Source organism: Sorex araneus, chromosome 2, assembly GCF_027595985.1.
Source record: "Sorex araneus isolate mSorAra2 chromosome 2, mSorAra2.pri, whole genome shotgun sequence".
Lineage (NCBI taxonomy): Eukaryota > Metazoa > Chordata > Mammalia > Eulipotyphla > Soricidae > Sorex > Sorex araneus.
This window is the reverse complement of record NC_073303.1, coordinates 51,857,009-51,879,777: the sequence shown is the minus strand read 5'-3', so window position 1 is coordinate 51,879,777 and position 22,769 is coordinate 51,857,009. Positions and strand designations below refer to the sequence as shown.

Below are 22,769 nucleotides of genomic sequence, written 5' to 3'. Positions count from 1 at the left end.
CCCCGCCCTCACCCTGCACTGCCCACTCACAGCCCCACCCACCCCTGCCCCGCCCACTGTACCAAACCCTGCCCCCTCCCACCACTCCCCAAGACCCCCAATCCTTTGCACTACCCCTGTCTGTCCATCTCTGTCATCAGGTGCGAGTGGACACCCACTGCCCAGGTCCCTGTCCCAGCTCATGCGGGAGTGCATGAGGGCACCCCGGGGCAGGGCCTATCCCATGAGAAGGGCCCGCTCGGGCTGCCCGGAACCAGGCCCGCAGCCGCGTTCTGCAGGGAGCCCTCCACGGCCCCCAGGGTCAGCTGGAGGGACGCGAGGGAGGGCACATCCCTCCTGTCCCTGCTGGTGGACACGGGCCTACCTCCGCGGAGATAGAGCCCAGCACGGCGCCACCCAGGGAAGTCATCGGGAAGCTCTGGGGCCCCGAAGGCTGTTTCTTGAATAAGTCCAGGGGGACGGTGGTGGCCGCCAGCAGCGCTGCAAGACAGACACAGGGACTGTGCCGGCCCACGCGTGGCAAACCGGACCTGCCCCGTTCCCCAGCAATGACAGAGGGTGGGGCTGGGAGGTGCGGGGCAGGTGGGGTGGGTGGCCCGGGGAACAGCAGGCTTGGAAGCTGTGCCTGAAGGGAGAAGCCTCATCCCAGAACGCTCGCCCACCCCCAGGACGCACCAGGCAGCCCAGTGTGTGCCAGAGCCGTGGGGTGTCCTGGTGCGTACTGTATACTGCTGCATGCATGGAACAGGTGTGTGTCAAGTGCACATGTGCTCAGTGCCTGCGTGCGTGCTGCAGTCTGCTGTATGTGCATGTACTGGGGGGTTATGTGCACACACACACGTGCAACCTGCAGTTTTGTATGCATGCATCTGTGTGTTGTGTGCTTTACTCGCACTGTTCTGTGCATGCTTACCGTGTGCTGTGTGTGCCTGTGTGGTACATGTGCATATTCATGTGTGGTGCATCTGTGCGTTGGGTGTGGCTAGCGCCAGCCTGGGGGACAGTGACCGGGTGAAAGTGAGCACGGGTGAGAACATAGGAATAAAGAGAGGCCGGCACACGCGGCCCCGCTGTGCTGGGGGCTGGGAACCGGAGCCCCTCTCTGGGCCAGCACCCTCTCTCCTGGAGGTCCTGCTTCTCCTGGCCCAGCCCACAACCTCTAGAACCCAGACTCAGACTCCCCCTTCTGCCCAGTCAGACACCAGTCTTCTCCGTGAGCCCGCTGGCCTCAGTGCTGGAGAGACGCTCAAGGGCCCATCCTGACTGGGGGGGTGTTAAAATCCAAAGCCCTCAGCTGCCGTCACACACGTGAAGACCCCCCATGGCCCCCACATGGTTTCCGGCCAAACTGCCGCTTCCTTGGACCTAGACCCTTGGCCACTGACAAGGAAAAGCCGGCTGGATGCCAGGGGCGCAGGACTGACCAGGGGATGAGGCTGAGGGGGAGGGGCAGCAGGGCCAGGTGATGGGGCTGGGGGGGGCGGGGGGCATTAACACGGGAATGAGTCTCATGCCCTGAGTGTGACACAACAGTGATGATGGTAAATTTTGTTGATAGATTTACCATGCCTGATTTTCCTTTAAGAATACGCTGACTAGGGCTGGAGCGATAGCACCGCGGGGAGGGCATTTGCCTTGCATACGGCCGACCCTGGTTCAATCCCCAGTATCCTATATGGTCCCCCGAGCACCGCCAGGAGTAATTCCTGAGTGCAGAGCCAGGAGTAACCCCTGAGCATCACCAGGTGTGACCCAAAAAGCAAAATAAATAAATAAATAAATAAATAAATGCATGGCTGACTGTGGAGAGGGTTGAGGACAGCTTCTTCAAGCCCAGAATTGTTGGATAAGAGATTTAGGTTATTTGTTTTTAAAGCAAATTAACAGAGCACCAGTTAAATAAACTTTCCCAGAATGTCCGGCTTTGTAAATAAGGGGATGGACTTTCACCTCAATGCTGGGCAGCAAAGATCCAGGAAGGATGAGGGTGAGGGCACCAGTAGGGGGCCCGGCCCTGCCCACCCACCGCCCAGGCTGGCCCAGTGCCTGCCCCCACCGGATACCCACCTTCTGAGGACCTCCCATCCTCTGAGATCTGGAGGTACAGCTCCTTCGACTTGGCGTTCAACTCACTACGAAAATAAACACAAATCACCAGGGCTAAGAAAGCGGATCTACAACCCCACGCCCCACACCTGCCGACACCTGCCCTGAGCACCTCTTCAGCCGAGTCTCCCAGAACTCCCCGACAGAACTTTCTGGGAGATGCTGGAAAGATTTTGTGTTCGTGCATCGACTCCTGTGGCCTCAAGCCACGTGAGGTCACTGAGAGCTTGCCATGGGGCTGTGCAGACAGAAGCACTGGATTTCGCTGCTTCCTTATGCAGTTGCACTGGTCGCCACTTATTTGTTTGTTTGTTTTGCTTTTTGGGTCACACCCAGCGATGCTCAGGAGTCACTCCTGGCTCTGCACTCAGGAATTACTCCTGGTGGTGCTTGGGGGACTCTATGGGATGCTGGGGATTGAACCAGGGTCGGCCGCGTGCAAGGCAAACGCCCTCCTTGCTGAACTATCACTCCAGCCCCCTGGCCACCTCTTGTACGACAAAACAGTGGGCATCTTTATCTTGATTTAAGTGGGTCTGTGTCTGCAATAGCACAGCGGGTAGTGCGGGTAGGGCCCCCTAGACTTCCCCGGGGCCACCTCGGGCAAACACGGGCACTGCTCCATGCCTGCTGTCCTGCCCGCAGCCGTGGCTTCTCCGCACACGGGCGCGGGGATGAGAGGCGGCAGAGACAAAGGCCCCGCGCCACACACCAGGCAGGGCTTCCCGCTGAGCTTTGGTAGGGGCTACAGCGCACCCCTGCCCGGGCGGGCGGGCCCCTGTACCCACAAGGTGAGTTCTTCGTCCCAGGTGAGGCCTCTGCTGCTGGCCGCCAGGGTGCTGGACACCTTCTGGGAGGGGTCGTCGAGCCGCAGGGCGCAGCGGGGACTGGGGCTGCCTGCAAGCAAAGGGATGAGGTGGGCCGGGGCGCCTGGGTGCAGCCCCTCACCCTCCTGGGTCTCCCCCTCTCCGGGCTCACAGGCGTCCCGCCCTCCTCCTCCTGGGCTGAGGTGTGCCCCCACTTTGCCCGGGCACATGCGTCTCCAGCTGCCCCTGCACCTGCGACACGGGCACGGGCACCGGCCAGGGGCTTCGCCACAGCAAGACCATGCCCCTACACACACACACACACACACACACATGCATGCACACACACGTACACACAAGACCATGCCCCTACACACACATGCACACACACACGTACACACAAGACCATGCCCCTACACACACATGCACACACACACACAAGACCATGCCCCTACACACACACACACGCACAAGACCATGCTCCTACACGCACACACGCACAAGACCATGCCTCTCCACACACACACACACACACAAAGACCATGCCCCTCCACACACACACACACGCACACACACAAGACCATGCTCCTACACACACACAAGACCATGCCCCTACACACACACAAGACCATGCCCCTACACACACACGCGTGCACACACACGCACACACACACAAGACCATGCCCCTACACACAAAAGCATACGCACACAAACACACATGCACACATGCACACACATACACAGACGCACACACACACAAGACCATGCCCCTACACACACATGCACACACACAAGCACACAAACACATGCACGCACACACACGTGCACACGCCCCGCCATGTCTCCGGGCTGCTGAGCTTTGGAGGGCGCTGAACCCAGGCCCCCCTCTCAGGCAGGCCACAGGCCGCTGCCCACATCCGCGTCTCGGGCTGGAGGCCCTTCCCCGGGCTCCGCCATCCGTGCTCGGGGGTGCTGAGTGGGACACTCAGGCCGGCAGACACGGGCAGGGGGCGCCTGAGTGCTTCCCGCAGACCCGACACCTGGGCACTGCCGCCGTGCTCCCATCCCAGGCAGGGTGGCCGAGAGCAGGCAGGTGCGGGCCCCCCCGCCCCACTCCCGCAGCCGTGTCGGGGCCGCGAGAGGCCGGGCCCCACCTGGTGCAGGCGCAGGCAGCAGCGAGACGCAGATGTTCTTCACCTGCAGCTTGAGCTCGTGGGCACGGGGCGGCTTGGGCGGGCAGGGCTCCTGCGACGCGGGCGGCAGGGCTGGCCGCAGACTCTGCAGGGCGGGCGGGCCGGCAGTGGCTCAGGGCGGGACCCACCCGCCCCGCCTCGCCCCGCCTGGGAGTCCCTGTCTTTCCGCTGCGGGGGCCTCCCCAGGCGGTGCTCGGGGCTCGCTCCTGTCTCTGTGCTCAGGGGCCGAGTGTGGAGCCCCAGACGGGACCCTCCGAAAGGCAGGAGCATGTGCGGGGAGAGGGGCCCGGGGACACCCTCCTGCTGACCCGGTTCCCGGCCCCCTCGCCCCGGGGGAGCTCAGGGTGGCTGCGGGGCACCGCCGCCTCCACCCACCAGAGTCTGGCTCCCGGCCCTCTCGGGGCTGTGCAGGCAGGTGGGGGCGCAGGGCAGGGAGGGGGCCCGGGGCCTGGGGCAGGGGGACGGGGCGAGCCCTGCGGGCAGGCGCACCTGGACTTCCCGGGCACCCACGGGCTTGGCGCTCAGAACCAGAGACGGGGAGGCGGCGCTGACCAGCTGCCTCAGAAGGCCCCTGAGCTGTGTGGACACGGCCTCGCTGTGGCCGGCGTCGGCCTGCAGGAGAACAGAAGGGGCAGAAGGTCGCAGGTGCCCAGAACCCGCCATGGACCCCAGGGCCAGGCAGGAGCGGGCAGTGGAGCCATCACGTGGTCCTGTTATTTAAAGTGGCAGAACATCAGCCCTGAGCCACGGAGATCGCCAGCAGGACAGCCCCCCCCCCACACACACACATGCAGACACACGCTTTTCTTTATCATGTGACACTGGAGATACACACACACACACACACACACACACACATATTGGTGTTGGAGCAGAGCGGGGTGGGGGAGGCTACATCTCGAAGTTCTCAGATCTCGAAGTTCTCAGGGCTGACTCCTGGCTCTGCACTCAGGAGTTACTCCTGGCGGTGCTCAGGGAACCACAAGGGATGCCGGGGATCAAAGCCGGGTCAGCCACATGCAAGGCAAACGCCCTCCCCGTTGTACTATCTCTGGCTCCAACGCTAGACATTTTATTTTGCTTTTTTTTTTTTGGGGGGGTCACACCCAGCGATGCACAGGGGTTACTCCTGGCTCTGCACTCAGGAGTTACTCCTCGAGGTGCTCAGGGGACCATATGGGATGCTGGGAATTGAACCCGGGTCAGCCGCATGCAGGGCAAACGTCCTCCCCACTGTGCTATCGCTCCAGCCCCAACACTAGACATTTTTTAAAAAATTTAAAACACTCAAGTTCATGAAAGCACAATAAGAAAAAAGAGAGAATGAAGACATGGAGACCAGACCCGGGGCTAGTTCGGGGCAAAGACCCCTGCCGCTGCTCAGAGAGACAGTCCGGGGGTCAGGCTACCCCCCAGTCTGACCCCAGCACTGCATATGGTCTCTGAGCACAGCCAGGGGTCACTTCCTCTTCTTCTTTTTTTTTTATTTTCTTTTGGTTTCTGGGCCACAAGCAGTGGTGCTCAGGGGTTTGTCCCAGTAGGGATCGGGGGACCCTATGTGATGCTGGGCATCAACCTGGTCAGCCGCGTGGGAGATAAGTGCTCTCCCCACTGGACTCCAGGGGTCACTTCTGAGTATAGAACCAGGAACAGTCCTCAGGCACCGCCGAGGGTAGCCCCAAGCCGTCTCCCCAAAACCAAGCAGAGGAGCTGCAGCCAGCCAGGGGCTCATGGCACTTATGCGGCACGTGGCAGCCCGGACACGGTGACCAAGCACTACCACGGGTCCCTGCTGAGCACAGAGCCAGGAGCAGCGCCTGAGCACGGCTGGGTATGGGCTCAGAATAAAAACCAGTAATAGGGCTGGAGCGATAGCACAGCGGGGAGGGCATCTGCCTTGCACACGGCTGACCCAGGTTTGATTCCTGGCACCCCTTTTGGTCCCCTGAGCACCGCCAGCAGTAATTCCCGAGTGCAGAGCCAGGAGAAATCCCTGAGCATCACTGGGTGTGACCCAAAAAGCTTAAAAAAAAAAAAAAGTAATAATCAATCATCAATAAAATCGGGTCACCTGTCTTGGCACTGCGATGGCACAGGGCTAAGGCACTGGCCATGCCCACAGCAACCACAGTTTAGTCCCTGGCACCAGAGGCTCAGCCGGGCTGGCAGCTCCTGAGCCCACCCAGGATGGCCCCCAGATAAAAACTCCCTAAGAAAAAGTAATTTAAACCAACCGCCTGCTGGCAAGCAGGGCCCAGGCCCGGCCCCCCATGCCACCCACAGGTGTCGGGGTGCTGGGGGGCCGCCCTCTTCTGTGCATCTGCCCGAGTGTCCCTTGCCGCTGCAGGCCGGGTCTGCGCTGTCCCTGCCAGGCCCCTCCGATCTCTGACACCAGGCCCAGGAGGGGGACGGCCCCAGCTCCGTCATGGGCCCATGGCATCCCTGGAACCGTTTCTTAGGGGGACAGCGAGGGGCGTAGGGGGAGGGGCGCGAGGGGGCTTCTGCGGAGGACGCTGGGAGGGATGGAAACAGCAGGGGCAGTGGGGCTGTGAGGGACGGGCGGGCGGGCAGCCGGGAACAGCTGACACAGACGCTGGAAGCGCACTGGAAGCAGCCCTGACACTGCATGGACGGGCTGGACCCCGGAGCCGGGCGGTCACGCGACACAGGCCCCAGCCCGTGCCCAACAGATGGTGGATCCGGTCATCTGAACCCAGAACCAGGACTGGCTGCTCGTGCCCCAGGTCTGCCTAATCGATGGCTCGTGAACTTTGCCTGACCAGTGCCTGTCAGTGGGGGTGGGGAGCCGCTCATACAGCTGCGAGTGGGGCCAGCTGGACACGCAGCTACGTGTGGTCAGTTGGGCATGTCAGAGGTGGGAAAAAACCCACAGCGTGTGCATGTGTGTGTATGTGTTTGTGCATGCTGCATACATGCATGTGTGTGCATGTGTGCTTGTGTATGTGTGTATTCATGTGTATACATGTGTGTGAATGTGTGCTTGTGTGTATGCATGTGTGTGCATGCATGTGTGTGTATGTGTGTGTGTGTGTGTGTGTATGTGTGTCCAAGCTAGAGGAATGGCTCCTCACTAAGACTTAGTCACTGTGAAATCCCCTGTGCACAGTTAGAGACCTTGAAAAGTGAGATGACTTGGGGCCACACCCAGCAGTGCTCAGGGCTTGCTTCTTTTTTTTTTAAGTTTTGTTTGTTTATTTTGGGGCCACACCCGGCAGTGCTCCGGGGCCACTCCAGGCTCTGCATTCAGGCATCCCTCCGGGCAGTGCTTTCGTGACAATGCGGGGTGCCGGGACAGAACCAGGCGGGCGCCCTCCCCATCGTGCTGACCCCTGGCTCTCTGCGCTGTCCTGGTGGGGCTCAGGGGACTGACCCCAGGTTGGTCACGTGCAAGGCCAGTTCCCAACCGACTGTGCTGGCCCGTCTTTCTGGCCCTGAGGCCACCCGAGGCAGTGAGTAAAACGGCCATCCTGGGCGGGCGTGTGGGCACAGTAGGCAGAGCAGGGCAGCTGCTCTGGGCTAGTCTGTGCCAGGGATCTGGAATGTTCCAGGGACACAGACCCACGGTGCCACAGAGCCTGCCCGTCCCCAGGGCAGAGGTGGTGCAGCGGGGGCTGTTCTGGGCCGGGTCGGGCCGCGGGGAGGGAGGGTCACCTCAGGAGACACCTGCACAGAGGGGCCAGCCTCGGGCTGCCCCCACACGCCTCCTCCAGGAAGGGGAGGAATCACCAGACTCACGACTGACCTCCAGGGTCACGGGCTGCACGCTGACGGCCAGCTCTGGGGCGCAGACGAAGGACCAGCGAACCCCGATATCCTCCTGCTTCTCCTTCAAGTGCAGCTCCAGCTGGTCAAAGAAAGAAATTTCTGCAGGAAGTCCCGCCCCCGACGGGCATGCATGCACGTGTGCAAAGGGGGTGTGCATGCACATGCGTGTCTGTGGGTCAGTAGGTGCGTGGGTACACAGGTGTATGTGTACAATTGTGTGCATATATGCACTAATATGTGCATGTGGGGTGTGTACATATGAATATGCCCATGAATATGCATGTATATATACACATGTAGGTGCATGACTATACATGTGTGCACATGTAATGTGTACATGGGCACATAGCTGTGTGCATGTGTCCATGTATATGTTCATGTGCATGCATGTGTGCATATATGTGCACACATGTGTGGCTAGTATGTATGGGCTCACTTATTTTCTTAGCCACTCAAGCACCCAGTGCTCTTTCTGAGAGGAAAGGAGGCCCCCTCGCCCCCTCGTCCTGTGCCCTCCCCCTTCACCCTCAAAGGTGCCGCCCCCAAGCCCCTCCCTCTGTGTGACCGGGTGCCGGAGGCCTCTGCGGACTGATCAGGCCTGGGGGTCAGTCAGCCCTGGCCATGCACGGACGCCAGAACTGAGCGGGCATTGAAGACCCCTTGTGCCCTCTCGGGCTGGGCAGGCCAGGCCAGGACACAGCTCAGGACGGCCCTGGGTGCTGCGTCTGCTGTGGGCACAGTCCCGGAACTGCATGGGGCAACCTGCCCAAAACCAGGGCGGGGGGGTGGTCTCTGCAGTGCAGCCCTCGGCCAGCATGGAGCACCCGCTGGGGGCCACTCCTGGCTGCTGGACAGTGTTCCAGGGAGAGTTCTGGGCCTGGGGTGGGGGGTGCCCAGGGCTGGAGCACGCCTGGCACGTGAGGCCGGGACTGGCCCCCCCAGGGCTCCCCCAGGCCCACCTGGCACCAGGGAGAGAATCACAACCTGGGAGAACCCCTGTCCCCCACGGTACATGGCCGGGGCCGGCAGCTCTTAGAAGAGTCGTTAGACTTGTGGTTTGTCCACCAGGAGTTTATGAAGTAGCAAGGCACTGCCAGCCCAGGGCTGAGACCCCCGTGTCATCCCCTCTGGCAGCCGCAGGGAGTTACACGTCACACAGAGAGGAGCTGCTTCCAGACCGGCTGCACCGTGAGGGCCCCCCGCCCCCGGAAAGGGGACCCAGAAGCTCAGTTTGTCAACACTACCTCCAGGGGGCTGAGATTAGGGCATGTAGGAGTCTCAGGAACATGTCTGAGGCGGCCGTCCCTGGGAACGTGGTCTGCACATTGTGTGTACAGCGCACAGAGCATGTGCAACTCGGCCTCACACAGACGTGGTCTGCACACATGTGTATAGCATGCAGAGCACATGCGACTGCCTGGTACAGTCATGGTCTGCATACGTGTACGACACGCAGAGCACATGTGACTCTGCCTGGTACAGACACGGTCTGCACACACGTGTACAACACGTGGAGCAGCCTGGTACAGACATGGTCTGCACACGTGTGTACAGCACGTGGAGCCCATGCGACTCTGCCTGGTACAGAAACAGCCTCATGGCCCAGCTGTGACCTAAACGCATGACTGAGGCATCTTCCCGAATACATGGACGGAGTGGAGCCGAGCTTCTGAACCTCTAAGTGGGATTCTCCCCCCACACCCAGCCAGCCACACCCAGCAGTGCTCAGGCTACTCCTGGCTCTGTGCTCAGGACTAGTGTTGGCAGGGCTCGGGGCATCATACAGGGTACCGGGATCAGGTCCAGGTCAGCCAGGTTTAATGCTGGTTCCCCCCTGCCTGACCGGGAGCCTCTCCCACGCCTGACCCTGAGCCCCGGCTGCTGTTAGTCTCCCCTGACTGTGGAGACACATTTGCATGTGTGTGTGTGTGTGTGTGTGCACGTGTGTGTGTGTGCATGTACAGGGGGCATCTGCCACAGTAGCTCACTCTTTCCACGTCCTGAGATACATAGCAGTGAGGTGGGAGACCCTTGGTGAGACCATCCACCCTCAGGAGCGGCCCTCGGCCCACCCAGTGCCTCTGCGGGCCGTGCCCGGGCGCCCCGGGGCCCTGTACCTTCAGATGGAGCGGGCAGAGCTGTGCATTATACAGCCGCGGTCCAGAGTCCGGCGGGGCTGGCGCCACGCTGACCGAAAACTGAAGGGTCTTCCCGACCACAAGGCAAGACAGCACCTGGAGGGGGCGGGAGGGGGCTGCTGTGGGACGTGCGGGCACAGGCCCTGCTGGGGGCGAGGCCGCACCTCCCCGCACGGGGCACCCGGGGCCAGGCTGCTCTCCTGAAGCTCTGCAGTTCAGCCCGCTTCCTGGCGCTGCCCCACAGACAGCCCCAGGGCTCAGGCCTGGGCGAGACACCTGCTGCCCCCTAAAGAGCCCTCAGAAGGAGACGAGCTGCAGACCCACCCGGCGACGGCACCCACCCTGTTCTCGTGCCAGAACACGGGAACGTATTTCTTTCCAGAGCATGCTGCACACCTCATGGTTTTCTGAGCATATGAAATATTAAAGGGTCACAAGGTGACACCCACGTGGGCCTTGGAGACAGCCCAGGGCCCAAGAGCACATCTGGATCCCCAGTGTCCCATGGGCGCCCCAAGTGATCCTGGAAGTCCAACTGTTGGTGGTCTGGTGAACAGGATTTATATGAGTGCACACACATGCGCACATATGCACACACGCACACACAGGTGTACATATACACACATGCACACGCACACACATGCATACATACATGCACACGTATGCACACATACATGCACGCACATGCACACACGCACATAGGCATACCCACAGACACACACATGCACACACATGCACACATGAACACACACGGCACCAAAGCAAGGGTGTGTGAGTCCACCTGGGGGCTGAGGTCCCTTGTGAGCATCACCCCTGGAAGAGATGCGGCTGTGCGGGCAGGAGCGGCCCCAGCAGGCACGGGTCCAAGCCCATGGCCAAGTGCAGCTGTTGTGAGCACACGCCTGGTGTGTGAGCCCCCAGCACGCACCATGCCTCGGAGTGGGCGAGTGCCAAGTGCCGGGCCAGCTTGATCACATAAACAACACCCAGGAAAGACAAACAAAATCACAAAAATCAGCAAACCCTGGAACACGTTCCACAGAGGCCCCATGGGGGCCAAGACAAGCAGGACCCGGCACAGTGCGGGGCAGGGGCAGAGTGCCCGGGCGCTGGCCGGCGTACACCTGAGCCCATCACGTCCCTGGCATTGCCAGGAGGGACCCTGAGCACAGAGGCAGGAGTCAGCCCTGAGCACTGAGTTTGGCGGAGGCTGGAGCGTGGCCTGTGGCTGGAGCAGGCGGAGGCGTGGCCTCGCTCGGCCCGCCCCGGCCACGGCGGCGCCAGGGGTCACCAAAGGTCGGAACATGAAAATGTTTGCCTGAGAAATGCCGTCGACTTATTTAAAAATAAATGCTCTGTAAACAGTGCCTTTTGGAGGAGCGTTTTTGGGTGCCGGAGGAGGAGCCGGGCTCCGAGGCAGCAGGGCAAGGCGAGAGGCCGTCCCAGGCCCAGCTCTGCAACGTGAGGCCAGACAGAGGGCGGGGAGCTCCCCTGGGTTCGATCCTGGCACCCACATGGTCCCCTGAGCCCCGCCCGGAGGGACCCCTGAGCACAGAGCCGGGAGTGAGCCCTGAGCACCGCCGGGTATGGCCCCCAGACGTAACAAAACAAAAGCAAACAGCTCTGGGTCTGACTCTGCTGTTCTTGGTTCCCTGGAACCTTCTACAGGAAGTGAACTGGAATTTTACAACGATACGGATGGGCTCCTCGCGCCCGAGTCCACACAAGACACCGCTGGGCCCTTTGCTTCCAGCTGGGTACTCACGACCCCGTTCCCGGCAGCAGTGATCCTGGCTCGGGGTCAGGGCCCAGTCGACGAAGAAGCAAGCAGGACGCATAGGTCTGTCAAGCCTGGGGACAGTGGGGCCCCAGAGACAGTGCTCGGGACCACATGGGATTCTGGGAAAGAAACACAGGCTGGCTGCATGTAAGCAAGTGTCCTAGCTGCTGCAGAATCTCTCCAGTCCCACCGACCATAGTCCTTTGGCTTGGGGGCCACAGTGGGCAGTGCTCAGGGGTTGCTCCTGGCTCTGTGCTTGCTGAGTCCCGGCGGTGCCTGAGGAGCGAGCGGGCTGGGGTCAATCACTTCCCGGCAGGCTGCGCCTGGACCCCGTCCTATCTCTCCAGGCCTGGATTTGGTCCTTGATCCATCTGTGTCTTTCGTGCACTCAGGGGAGATGGGCCCCCCTCTCTCTGCTCTTGCATCCTCTCCAGCTCCCGCCTCAGGCTCGGCTGGGGACCCGCAGACACAGGTCTGACCTGGAACCCGGGTCAAGACTCGGAGCCCTGCACGTGAAGCCCGGCTACCCCGAGCAATGGGGGCCGGTCACTAGGAGCCAAAGCAGGTTCTGTCACGGCCTCTGCAGCTGGGAGCTCTCGCCGGAGGTCTTGGCTGAGTGGCTGGCCACTCTGCCTCAGTTTCCCCCTCTGCACACTGGGCAGGAGAGGAGTGAGGAGCTCCCTGGGAACTGGCCTCAGCTGGTGGCCAGGAGCAGCTCCAGTCCAATGCCGCCAGAGTGTCCCCCGGCAGGTCATCACAGACCCCCGGGCCCTGGCCACCTCCCGGCCCCCCCGGCCGCTGCTGTGGTGGGGACGGTGTGTGTGGTGGGCGGCTGGCAGAGTGCTCAGGAGGGATGGAGCCAAGGCGGGACGAAAGACGCTCGTGCCGGCAGCCAGAAGTGGCCAGAAAGCAGCACGCGGGGCCCCTTCACGGGCACAGCCCAGAGAGGCGGGGCGGGGCCCTCCCGGGAAGCTCCCACGGGACAGAGGGGGAGGGCTAGGGGCCACGCAGGCGGGACCCTGACGGCTCCCTCTCCAGTCGCTCAGCTACACTCGGTCTGGGGCCGTCTGGGAGGAAAGCTGAGTCACTCGGCAGAGGCAATCGGGCGCTTCCCCCCCGGGCTGGCCCCTGTCCACCCGAGACGTGGGCTCGGGCACTGCCCTCTGGGAGGCCCGAGTCCCCTCCTGACGGCGCTACTCCCCTCCCCTCTCTCCTGTTTCCCAGAGCAGCAGCGCCATATTCCCAGACCCCAGCTGTGCCGAGGCCACGGATGCTCCGGACCAACGCTGCGCCCCAGCTCCGAGGGATCGGAGTGAAAGACCTTCCTTGGCCCAGGGAGGGCCAGCGAGACCCTGAGGCCCCCCATGGGCTCCCTGCCGCAGGGCCGAGACCCTGGCCAGCCCCTTCACGGGCACACGCGCTGGAGCAAACTCCCCGGGCGGGAGGAAGGAGCGGGAGCACGGAGGAGGGGTGCAGGCAACGGAAGACACTGGTTTGGGGAACATGGGACCTCCTGAGGGGACCTGCAGCCTTGGAGTGGGCGAGAAGGCAGGCACACATCTACTTGTGCACACAAACATGGACACGCAAGCACACTCATTACACGGCACACATGTACACATATGTACACACCTACATTTACAAACACAAATATACTTGTTTACATACATGCACACTTACACATGTGCACAGACATATACATCCATGTATGCACATGTACATATTTATATATTTACATACACTCGTGTACATACGTACTGTCACTGTCATCCCGTTGCTCATCGATTTGTTCGAGCGGGCACCAGTAACGTCTCTCATTGAGAGACTTATTGTTACTGTTTTTGGCATATCCAATACGCCACAGGTAGCTTGCCAGGCTCTGCCGTGCGGGCGCGATACTCTTGGCAGCTTGCCGGGCTCTCCAAGAGGGGCGGAGGAATCGGGTCGGCCACGTGAAAGGCAAATGCCCAACAGCTGTGCTATCGCTCCAGCTCAGATACGTACATGCACAGGTATTCACACTCATGTACACAACTCACATGCACACACGTGTGCACATGCTTGACCACAGGGCCATGTCCCTTGGGCCACACCTCTGGCTCAGGACCTCTCTCCCTCCGTGGGGAAACCCTGAGCCCACTGTCACTCTCCAGCCCCCAGTCCTCGCACCCGGCCCTTAAGTCCCCAGCCTCCCCATCAGCTCAGACAGGATTGGATCAGGTGGACAGGCACAAGGGATCAAGCACTGAGGGCTGGGAGTGCTCCGGGGAGTGCTCTGGGGAGTGCTCTAGGGGTGCTCCAAGAGTGTTCTGGGGAGTCCTCTGGGGAGTGCTCCGGGAGTGCTCCTCCCCTCAGCCCTGTGCCCTCGTCCCCGAGGCACGCCAGCTGTGCGGCTCCAGGTCCCTCCCCCAAGCCCGGGCACATGTGTGTCTGTGCCGGTACATCTCGCAGGAGTCCCCACCCGGCCCAGCTCACCTTCTCCTGCGCCGACCTGGCCGAGCTGGTCACTCGCTGCACCGCCAGCTCCAGCGGCTGCTGCCGGGGGTCCTCCTGGAAGGTGAGGTCCAGGGGGCCCTGGAAAGGAACCGTGAGGAGACGTCAGGGGCAAGGTCATGCAACACGGATGCTGGCTCGCCACTTCCTGTCCTTCCATCCCAGCATCCCCTGAGCACACACGGGGCCACGGCCCAGCTCAGGGGGCGGAGGTGCGGGAGGAGCAGGGGAGTGGGGGGCCGGGAATCCAACCAGGCACAGAGTGGGGTCCTGGTGTGCGGGGGGCCAGTCGCTGGAGAGCTGCAGGGCCGGCTGGGCCGTGGCCCCCCTGTCCCCACACAACAGCAGGCACTGGGCGTCCCAGTGTCGCCTCAGCCCCCACTGCGACATGGTCTGGGACCCACCTTCCTCTTCCAGGAATCTGGGGCTCTGTATGCGCACGCGCGCACACACACACACACACACACACACACACACACGTGTGTGCAGTGGGAGCGGGGGACGGAGGGCAGCTTGGTGGCTGCGCCAAGGACCCAATCAGGACTCCTGCTTCGGGTCTCTGGAGCTACTGGCTCCCCCCCCCCACCAAGCCTCTGGGGTCTCCTCCACTCCAGCTCTGCGCAAACCTCCCCAACAATCAACCACCACAATCTCCCTGCAGCCAACTCATGTCCCGCTGGTCCATGTGCAAGACACGCAATCAAATCTCAGGTGCAGCCCGTCACGGTCAGGGTGGTACGGGATCTGCAGCCCCTCTTCCTCCCCGCACGGTGCTGGGACTTCAGAGTCCCCCCAGGTAGGCGGGCCCCGAGGGCCCCGGGCGGGAAGGAGCCAGGGCTCAGGGCTCTCTACCCCAGGGAGCGAGCCGTGAGGTCAGCGAGAGGCCAGTTCTTAGGAATTCCCGAGGATGAAGGGCCGGTCTCCAGGGCACAAGGCCAGCTTTGGCAGGTTCATTTCTGACCTCACCCCGTTTCAGCATCATGGACCTCACCCCTCCCCAGCGTCATCAGGGGTGTGAGCGCATGGGCCCCGCTCTGGAGAGATGAGGGTGTCCATCAGACCCAGCGCTCGCACGTGAGGCTGGCTTCACAAGGACTTTGCTTGGTGTCTTGGCAGCCCAGCAGAGGGGACAAGACAGCACAGAGCCTGGTGCCAGGCAGGGCACCAGCCCACGAGCAGGAAGGGACCAGCTGCTGGGCCGGCGCCCAGCACAATGCCCCCTCTGTGCGGGCCGAAAGACACAAGGTTGTGTCCAGCACCAGCCCTGGCCTCACGCCCTCACACAGCGGCACCCTGCGGAGTGGAACCCTGACAAGATTCTGCTATGCACTGTCACAGCCCGAGGAGTCTCAAAGGAAAGCCATCAGCGGGTCACGCTTGAGACGCCCTTTCTGACGCGCTGTCTGGGCTTCAGGAGGCCTCGTGAGCTGGCCACACAGCCGGAGTCCGACCCCCGGAACTGGGAAGCGGCACGGTGGGCCTGGAGTGAGCAAGGCAGCACTGCCGGGAGCACAGCGGCATGCAGGGGCAGCCCGGAGCACTGGTGCGAGGGCCCTCAGAGGCCACTGCCCACACAAGCGCCCCAGGATGGACTCCCAGCCGCTGTGGCGACCGAGCCCACGGCCCAAGAGGGTGCTGCATCACTGCACAGAGGGGCGAGGTCTTCCGGTCACGACGCAGGAGGCACCAAGGCGCAAACCACAACACACAAGATGCAAACCAGGGTGCCCAGCAGCAAGGGGCGTGAATGACAACCGTCCCGAAGGGGAAATGGATCCAACCGGACACTCCTGGCCAATCCCAACGGAGCATCAGCTACACGGGGTCAAGGATGTGCTTCCCCACAGGGCCCAGGGGCCTGGACAGAGGCTGGAGCATGTGCTAGGACAGACCGAGGAGCAAACGTCTCCCCTCAGGCTCGGGAAGGTGAGAAGAAACAGAAATCCGGGTGCCCCTCTGCCCATGTCAGAGCATGCACAAGCACCGACCTACTGCCATGTACTGAAGAGGTTCAGAAGCCATGAGACCCCAGCTGCTAACTGTAAGCAGCGTTAGTTATATAAAGCACATCAGGTCTCTAGAACACGCACTCACGCATGCACACATGTGCGCGCCTGTGTGTGTGATTTACATATTGCTATAAATAAACAGATGGGGGAGAAACGATAGTTCTTGCAGAATTCCAAGTAAACATAGACATTCGGAAACAAGCCATTTTTAAGCAAACACCCCAGAAATAACTGTTGCAGACTGGATAAACAAATGTTAAAAAAAAAAAAACCTCAGCAAGTGAGGTGTAAAAATCAGTGAATCAAATGTTAGACTGAGCAGCTTCAAAGCATCTCCCTTGGCTCTGTGTAAGCACCTCGAGGTAAGTGGGGACAGACACTGGCCAAGGCGGGACCCTGAAAACACGCGACTAAGGGCTGCCAGCCAAGCCGGGCATCCAGGAGCACTGCAGGTGGACTCTGAGCCACAGCAACCCACAGGCTCTATGACAGTGACGCCGGCCAGCTGTGCAATGACACCAAACTGAGGAACATTTGGCAAACTAACCGCCAGCACTCCAGTGTTATCAAGGTGATAAGGAACTAGGCAAGACAGGAAAACTTCTTGATGGCGGGAGAGGCTACACAGTGCCTCGTGAGCCACTGGCTAGCCTTGGGAACAATGAAAGGATGCGGGTGGGAACCTGTGAAGTTGCGGGTCTAACTCAGACTCCAGCCAATGTCAATTTCCTGCCTGTTGCCCAGAGCAGCGGCATTTGGTGAATCACAGTAACACAGTAACAGCGCCGGACCTGACCTGCTACATTGTCACAATGTTAGCATTACTCACCACAGGCGGCACTAACACTGTATCCATATGGCATTCCGCATTGTTACAATGTTTACACCGCTCCATCCTGATTCACAGCCATACAGGCTATAATTTCCTATGCTGCTAAGTGTTAATAATAGTGCTTGAATTATAGTAAAATTGTATCTGCGCGAACTTCTGATGCTTTTATACTGTCCTTCTGACTCTAGTGTGTACTACAGAACGGCATCTCTGAAATCTCCTAGAGCTTGTGCGATGTCACTCTCAGTGAATGAGTGACACTGTCTATTCCAGCTTCCCTGTTGCTAGTGTTAATACCATTCAGCTATGAATTATACTAACACTAGGTTAATTTCCTGTATTGTCAGTGTTACTATTATTTCCTATTCTGTATTATAATAACAATGTATCTATTAACTTCCTCTACTGTGACAATGTTAATATAGCTGTATTAGGAATCATAGCAAACTGCTAATTTTCTATGTTATTATAATAGTTACCATCGGGGAACATAAATTACAGAAATTTTTTTATCTATGCTAATGTATTATATTGTGACAATGTTAATAATGCTCTCATAAAAAACCTTAGTAACATTATAATGATACTAATTCCATGGTTATGATCCCAGTACTTTGGTTAAGTAAGGCTAGGTACAGAATATAAGGGGGAAACTTGCAATTATTTTTACAACTTTTTTTTTGTTTTTGTAATTCTAAAACTGGCAATAAATAAAAACTGTGAAGGGTACTTCCCGAGGGCGAAAGCCTGGCTTTGACAGAGGGTTTGCTAAAAGCTTATCTCATTCCCGGTGGATTCTGTTCTCCCGGTTGAACTCTGAGTTATTTATTCCCTTCTACAGATAAAGCACAGAGAGGTCAGACCTGGCCCCAGGTCACACAGCTAGTAAGCGCACAGCTGGAATGTGACCTCCAGCCAGCCACACTGCTGGCCGTCCACAGCCCCTGCGGCTCTTCCCAGCCCCTTTCCCGAGGCGGGAGTGGAAGTTAGCTTTGGCTGCATCGAGTTGACCTTAACACTACACCCACTCTTCCTTCCCCCGTTCCTGTCTTGAGGGAGGCGGCCGAGACACTACAGCGTTTGTTCTGGGCGGCAGAGTGACAATGTGCAGCCATCAGCATTCTCTTTAACGCTGCTTCGTGACGAGGCCAAAACAAGGCACGTTCCACAGCTTGTTCTGCTCGGGCTTGGCAGGTTCCCAAGTGGGGAAGGCCTGGGTCTGGGCAGCACAATGGACATCACCGCTGTGTCTTCCCCTCTGGCGACAGAGCTGTCCTGGCCCGGGGGCTGGCCTTCTGCGGATGCCAGGGCTCAAGCCAGCTCACGATCGTGGGGGACAGAGGGGTGCAGGAATGAAACCCGGAGTAGATATAGGACCGAGAGCAGGCTGGGGTGGGGCTGGCGGGGAGGGGGGGGAGGCGGGGGAGGACAGCGTCTTTGCAGGGGGGTGGTCAGGGAACCATGAGCTAAGCCTGCGAAGTTTCCAGATGTGGAATCCAGAGAAAGGTTGGGTCAGAGCGGAGACCGCAGAGGAGGTCCAGCCCGGGAAAGAGCCTGGGGTTGGAGCGAGAGAGGAGGCCGGGTCTCAGGGAGGGATGGACCCAGGGCCTGCCCAGGGCTGCCCTCACGTTCCTGCCAGCTGGCTGCGAATGTGGCCGCCGCCTGGGCCCAGAGCTGGGGCTGGCGAGTCCACCGGCAGCCCAGAGCGTGCCGCGGTTTGTCCTGCGCGTCGCGGCACTATTAATAACAGCTTCTCCGCGCCCCCGAAAACAGTATCTCCGCTTTTTCTACCCAGACCACACGTGAGTCCCGTCTTGGCCATGAGGCTGAGTACACTGGCCTGCAAGAAACCCCGACCCCAGACAACAGACACCAACAGCCCTGGCCGCCCCTGGGGTGGGCACTGCCAGCCCGGGGGCCCAGTTTCCTGACAAGCTCAGCCCCAAGCCACACGGAATCCAGACAGTGCCAGCCTGCCAGAGAGGCACTGTCCAGCCCGGGAGTGGGGTGGCCGGTGGACAAGCCGGCCGGCTCCCAGGGCTGGAGACAGTGGGCCGGTGACCCCAGAACCTCCTGGGCGGCTCCCTGGGGCGGGGACCGTCACCAGGCTGCCGATGTTGTGTGAGTGCTGGGGAACAAAGCCGGAACCTGAGCCCGGCTGGCCAGAACAGGCGACCGTTCCCCAGCTTAAGCAGCTGGACCAGTGACCAGGCCAGTTCCGGGCTCTCAGGGACTAGGACGAGAGGGGGAGGGGACTGTGGTGGGGGGCTTAGGGCTCAGCGTGTGCCTTGTGACTCTCAAATGTGCACGCACCTCCAGGGCTTGGGGGAGTGTAACACAGCCCGACCGCTCCAGGCCCCATCCTGCCTCACCCTAAAGGACCCAGGACACGAGGGCCAGTGTCCACATGCTCACTCTGCCCAGGGTGTGGGGGGACTGCACGCCCATCCTCAGAACCCGTGACAGGGGACCTGTCCACAGCACACACTCTCCGGGGGAGATATTTGGGTCTCCAAGTGAAATCCGCTTCCCGTGTGGGACGACCCAGGGTCAAGGTCTAGGTTAAGCCAGGCCAGAGCTTCCACCACCCCCCAGGGCTGGGGTCACACAGCAAGAGATCAGGGACCTCCTGCCCTGAAGCACGAGGCTGGGCGCAGCACCCTCCCTGCGCCACGGGTGCCTGGATGGATGAGCTCAAGCAGCCCCCGGCCCCCAACCTGTGACCAGGGAGAAGTGGTCACCCCTGCTCACCCCTAGGCCAGGTGGAGGGGGGGGGCGCTGTTAAGCCGCTGGTCCCCGGGCTCGGATCAACCCTAATCAGAGATTAGCGGGTCTCGAGCTGGGAGAGGCAGAGGCGGCTGTGGGGCCACCACCGGAAGGTCGTCAGTGCCACACAGAGCCCGGGACACGGGCAGGGCAAGCAAGGGGCAGAACGAGCACCCCAGATGCGATCTGTCTGCAAACCCTCCCGTGGGGAGCAGACCCAGGCCAGCTCGTGTGCACAGGGCGAGCCAGGCTCCGAATGCCCCAGCGGTCAGGCCCAACTGGTGGCGTCCACAGAACTGGCCGCCACGCTGCACTGAGCCCAGCTGAGACCTCCGAGCTGGACGCAGCAGGCGTGCCTTGGCAGGGGCGGGGAAGACGCATCCCAGCAGAGGTCGGGGCAAATGCCTGTGTCCCCCACAGCACAGGGCCAACCACGCATGCCAACAATCCCCGGGTCCCTCCTGCCCCGGAGCAAAACCCTCCAAGCCCCCCGTGGGTGTCCAGGGACTTATCTGAAGCCCCTGGACCTTCTGGTGACCTTCTCAGCTTCACCTGAGCAGCCGGAGCCCATTTGAGGGCGGGACACCCCCCCTCCCTCCCCAGCACACCGGGCATCCAATATTGCAGCTGGTACCACTGACCAGCAGGGACAGGGACACCGTGGCCAGCCCCAGTGGCCCAGTTAACCTCAGAGTCCAGGTCAGCTGTCCCAATGTGTGCAGGGCAGTGCTGGAGGTGTGAGTCAGGGTTCGAGGGGGAAGACTCTACAGAAACACGCCCACCACTGGCTCCCCTCACTTAAAGCGGGACTGCCGCCACACCAGCAGCCTGCCCTGGACTCAAGGCCAGTAGCCAGTACTGGACAGTGGTGGTGAATACAGCAGCTCTATGAGAAAACACAGCTGGGCTGCTTCCCACACACTCGGGGCTCCCACAGAGCTGGCGTGGGGCCCTCTCCACAGTTTAGCCCGGAATACCCGGGGGACAGAGCCTTTCCTTGGCGGGGGAGGAACACTCCAGACAATGTTTAAGAGGGCCATGCAGTGGAGGGTATCGAGTGAGGGTCAGCCTCGGGCCAGGCAAGCGGCCGAACCCCAGTGCTTCCTCTCCGGTGCCGGAGCCCAGGGTTGAGGCACCAAGGCAAGTGATTGGGCCATAACACGGCAGTGCTCAGGGCTTACTCAAGGTTCTGTGCTCAGGGGTCACTCCTGGCTCTGTGACCCATATTTGGTGCCAGGGATAGAAGCAGGACCAGCTACGTGTGAGGCAAGCACCTGACCCTTGTACTGTCCATCCACAAAGGAGGCTGTGAGCGAAGGGCCTGGCCCGGGCCGTGGGGGTAGGTGGGCGTCTGCCTATCCCCCGGTGCGGTCTCACGAGGCTTGGGATGGGCAAAGAGGCCACTGTGTTTGTCTGGAAGTTGATGGGTCCAAAGCTAGGGCACACTGGGCAACACACACAGGACCATGAATGCGTGAGGTCCAGGCAGAAGCTGGTCAGTGGGGCCAGTCGCTGCTGGAGCTCGTGGTCCCACTGAGATGTCTTCAGAGAGAGAAATGACAGCGCCCGGGTCACTGGCACGAGGGCAGAGCCCGCCGGGGGCTTGGAGGTCCAGGCAAGTGGGTGCAGCCGAGTTCAGCGACTGTCCGCCACCCACAAGCCCTGCAACCCAGGATGGGTGACTCAACTCTACCAGCCTCAGTCTTCTCATCTGCAGGAATGTTGACATCCCACGGTGCCGCGTGGGGATGAGCGAGCCGAGGGCACAGGGACTCTGGGGATGCGGAGGGACGCGCACTGGGGGCCCAGGCGGCACCCAGAGGGGCTGGGGTTGCCTCCCACGGCAAGCGCACACCGCTCTGCCCACTGGGGACCTGGGTCCACTGGGGCTCCAGGGAGGGCGGGTCCGAGCGCTTCTGACAAATCCCTGGGATGGAGGCCTGGCCAGCCCCGCGCCTGGGGAACTAAACTACCAGATTCGGGTCCCGCCCAGGAGCCGGACCTTCCTGCGACTAACTGCCAAGGGCGTTTCACGTGCAGGGAAGGTCCAGCCCGCACCCCGCGCGGCCCGCAGCACCCCGCACTCACCCCTTTCCTGCGGGCCTCCTGGTTCAGGGCGCTCACCCAGGCCGCCTGCCACTGACCCCGCCAGCTGTCCAGCGTCAGGATCCAGGCGAGCAGCGCGTCGGGCTCGGGGCGCGGCCCCTCTGCGCGCTCGGCCGTGCGCCGCGGGTCCGGCCGCGGCTCCCTGGCCAGCGCCCACTGCGCCAGGTACAGGCCCACGGTGCCCAGCGCCACCACGAAGAGCGACACCAGGAGCGGCCACTGCGCCTCCACGAGCCACGCGCCCAGCAGGGACATGGTGCCGGCGCATAGCCCGCGGCCCGCGGGGCGCGCTCAGGACATGGGGGGCGGGGGCGCGGGCTGCCCGGCACCCCGCCACCCGCGCACCTGGCGACTGCGGACGCGGCGCGCGGCGGGCCGACTCGGGCGTCTGGGCAGAGCCGGGGGCCGCGGCCCGGCCGCGTTTCCTCCTCCGCGCGCCGCCCCGGGGCGTCCCGCCCGCGGCCCCGCAGTGGCCAGAGGAGGCCGGCGCCGCGCGGGGCGGGGCGGGGCCCGGGGCGGGGCCTGGGCTCGCGGGGCGGGGCCGCGCCCACAGGCCACGCCCCTTAAAGGCCCCGCCGCCCCGCGCCCCTCCGGCCCCGCCACGTGCGCGCGCCGCCGGGCGGCTCGGGCTTCGCGGACAGGCCCTAAGGCGTGGCGCCGCGACGCGCGCTCGCGGGACTTTCCAGTTAGTCACCCCGACCCCAGGGCTTCAGGGCTTGTGTGGGGCTGGCGGACTCGGCTGCGTGCTTGGGTG

At 61.5% G+C, this 22,769-nt stretch overlaps 1 protein-coding gene across 3 annotated transcripts in view; it reads right to left on the bottom strand.

Moving 5' to 3' along the window:
* Nucleotides 1-22,470, bottom strand: part of C2CD2 (C2 calcium dependent domain containing 2) — a 31,186-nt gene extending 8,716 nt beyond the window's left edge. For all 3 annotated transcript variants that reach the window (XM_004602510.2, XM_055128110.1, XM_055128111.1), the window contains exons 1-9: nt 21,998-22,470; nt 14,285-14,383; nt 10,009-10,125; nt 7,869-7,970; nt 4,595-4,717; nt 4,067-4,190; nt 2,895-3,003; nt 2,068-2,132; nt 365-480 (exon numbers count right to left, since the gene is read on the bottom strand). In XM_004602510.2, the coding sequence (XP_004602567.2) occupies nt 365-480; nt 2,068-2,132; nt 2,895-3,003; nt 4,067-4,190; nt 4,595-4,717; nt 7,869-7,970; nt 10,009-10,125; nt 14,285-14,383; nt 21,998-22,270 (1,128 nt within the window). In that variant the 5' untranslated portion in view covers nt 22,271-22,470. The remainder of the gene's footprint in view (nt 1-364; nt 481-2,067; nt 2,133-2,894; nt 3,004-4,066; nt 4,191-4,594; nt 4,718-7,868; nt 7,971-10,008; nt 10,126-14,284; nt 14,384-21,997) is intronic.
* Between the last annotated feature and the right edge of the window lie 299 nt (nt 22,471-22,769).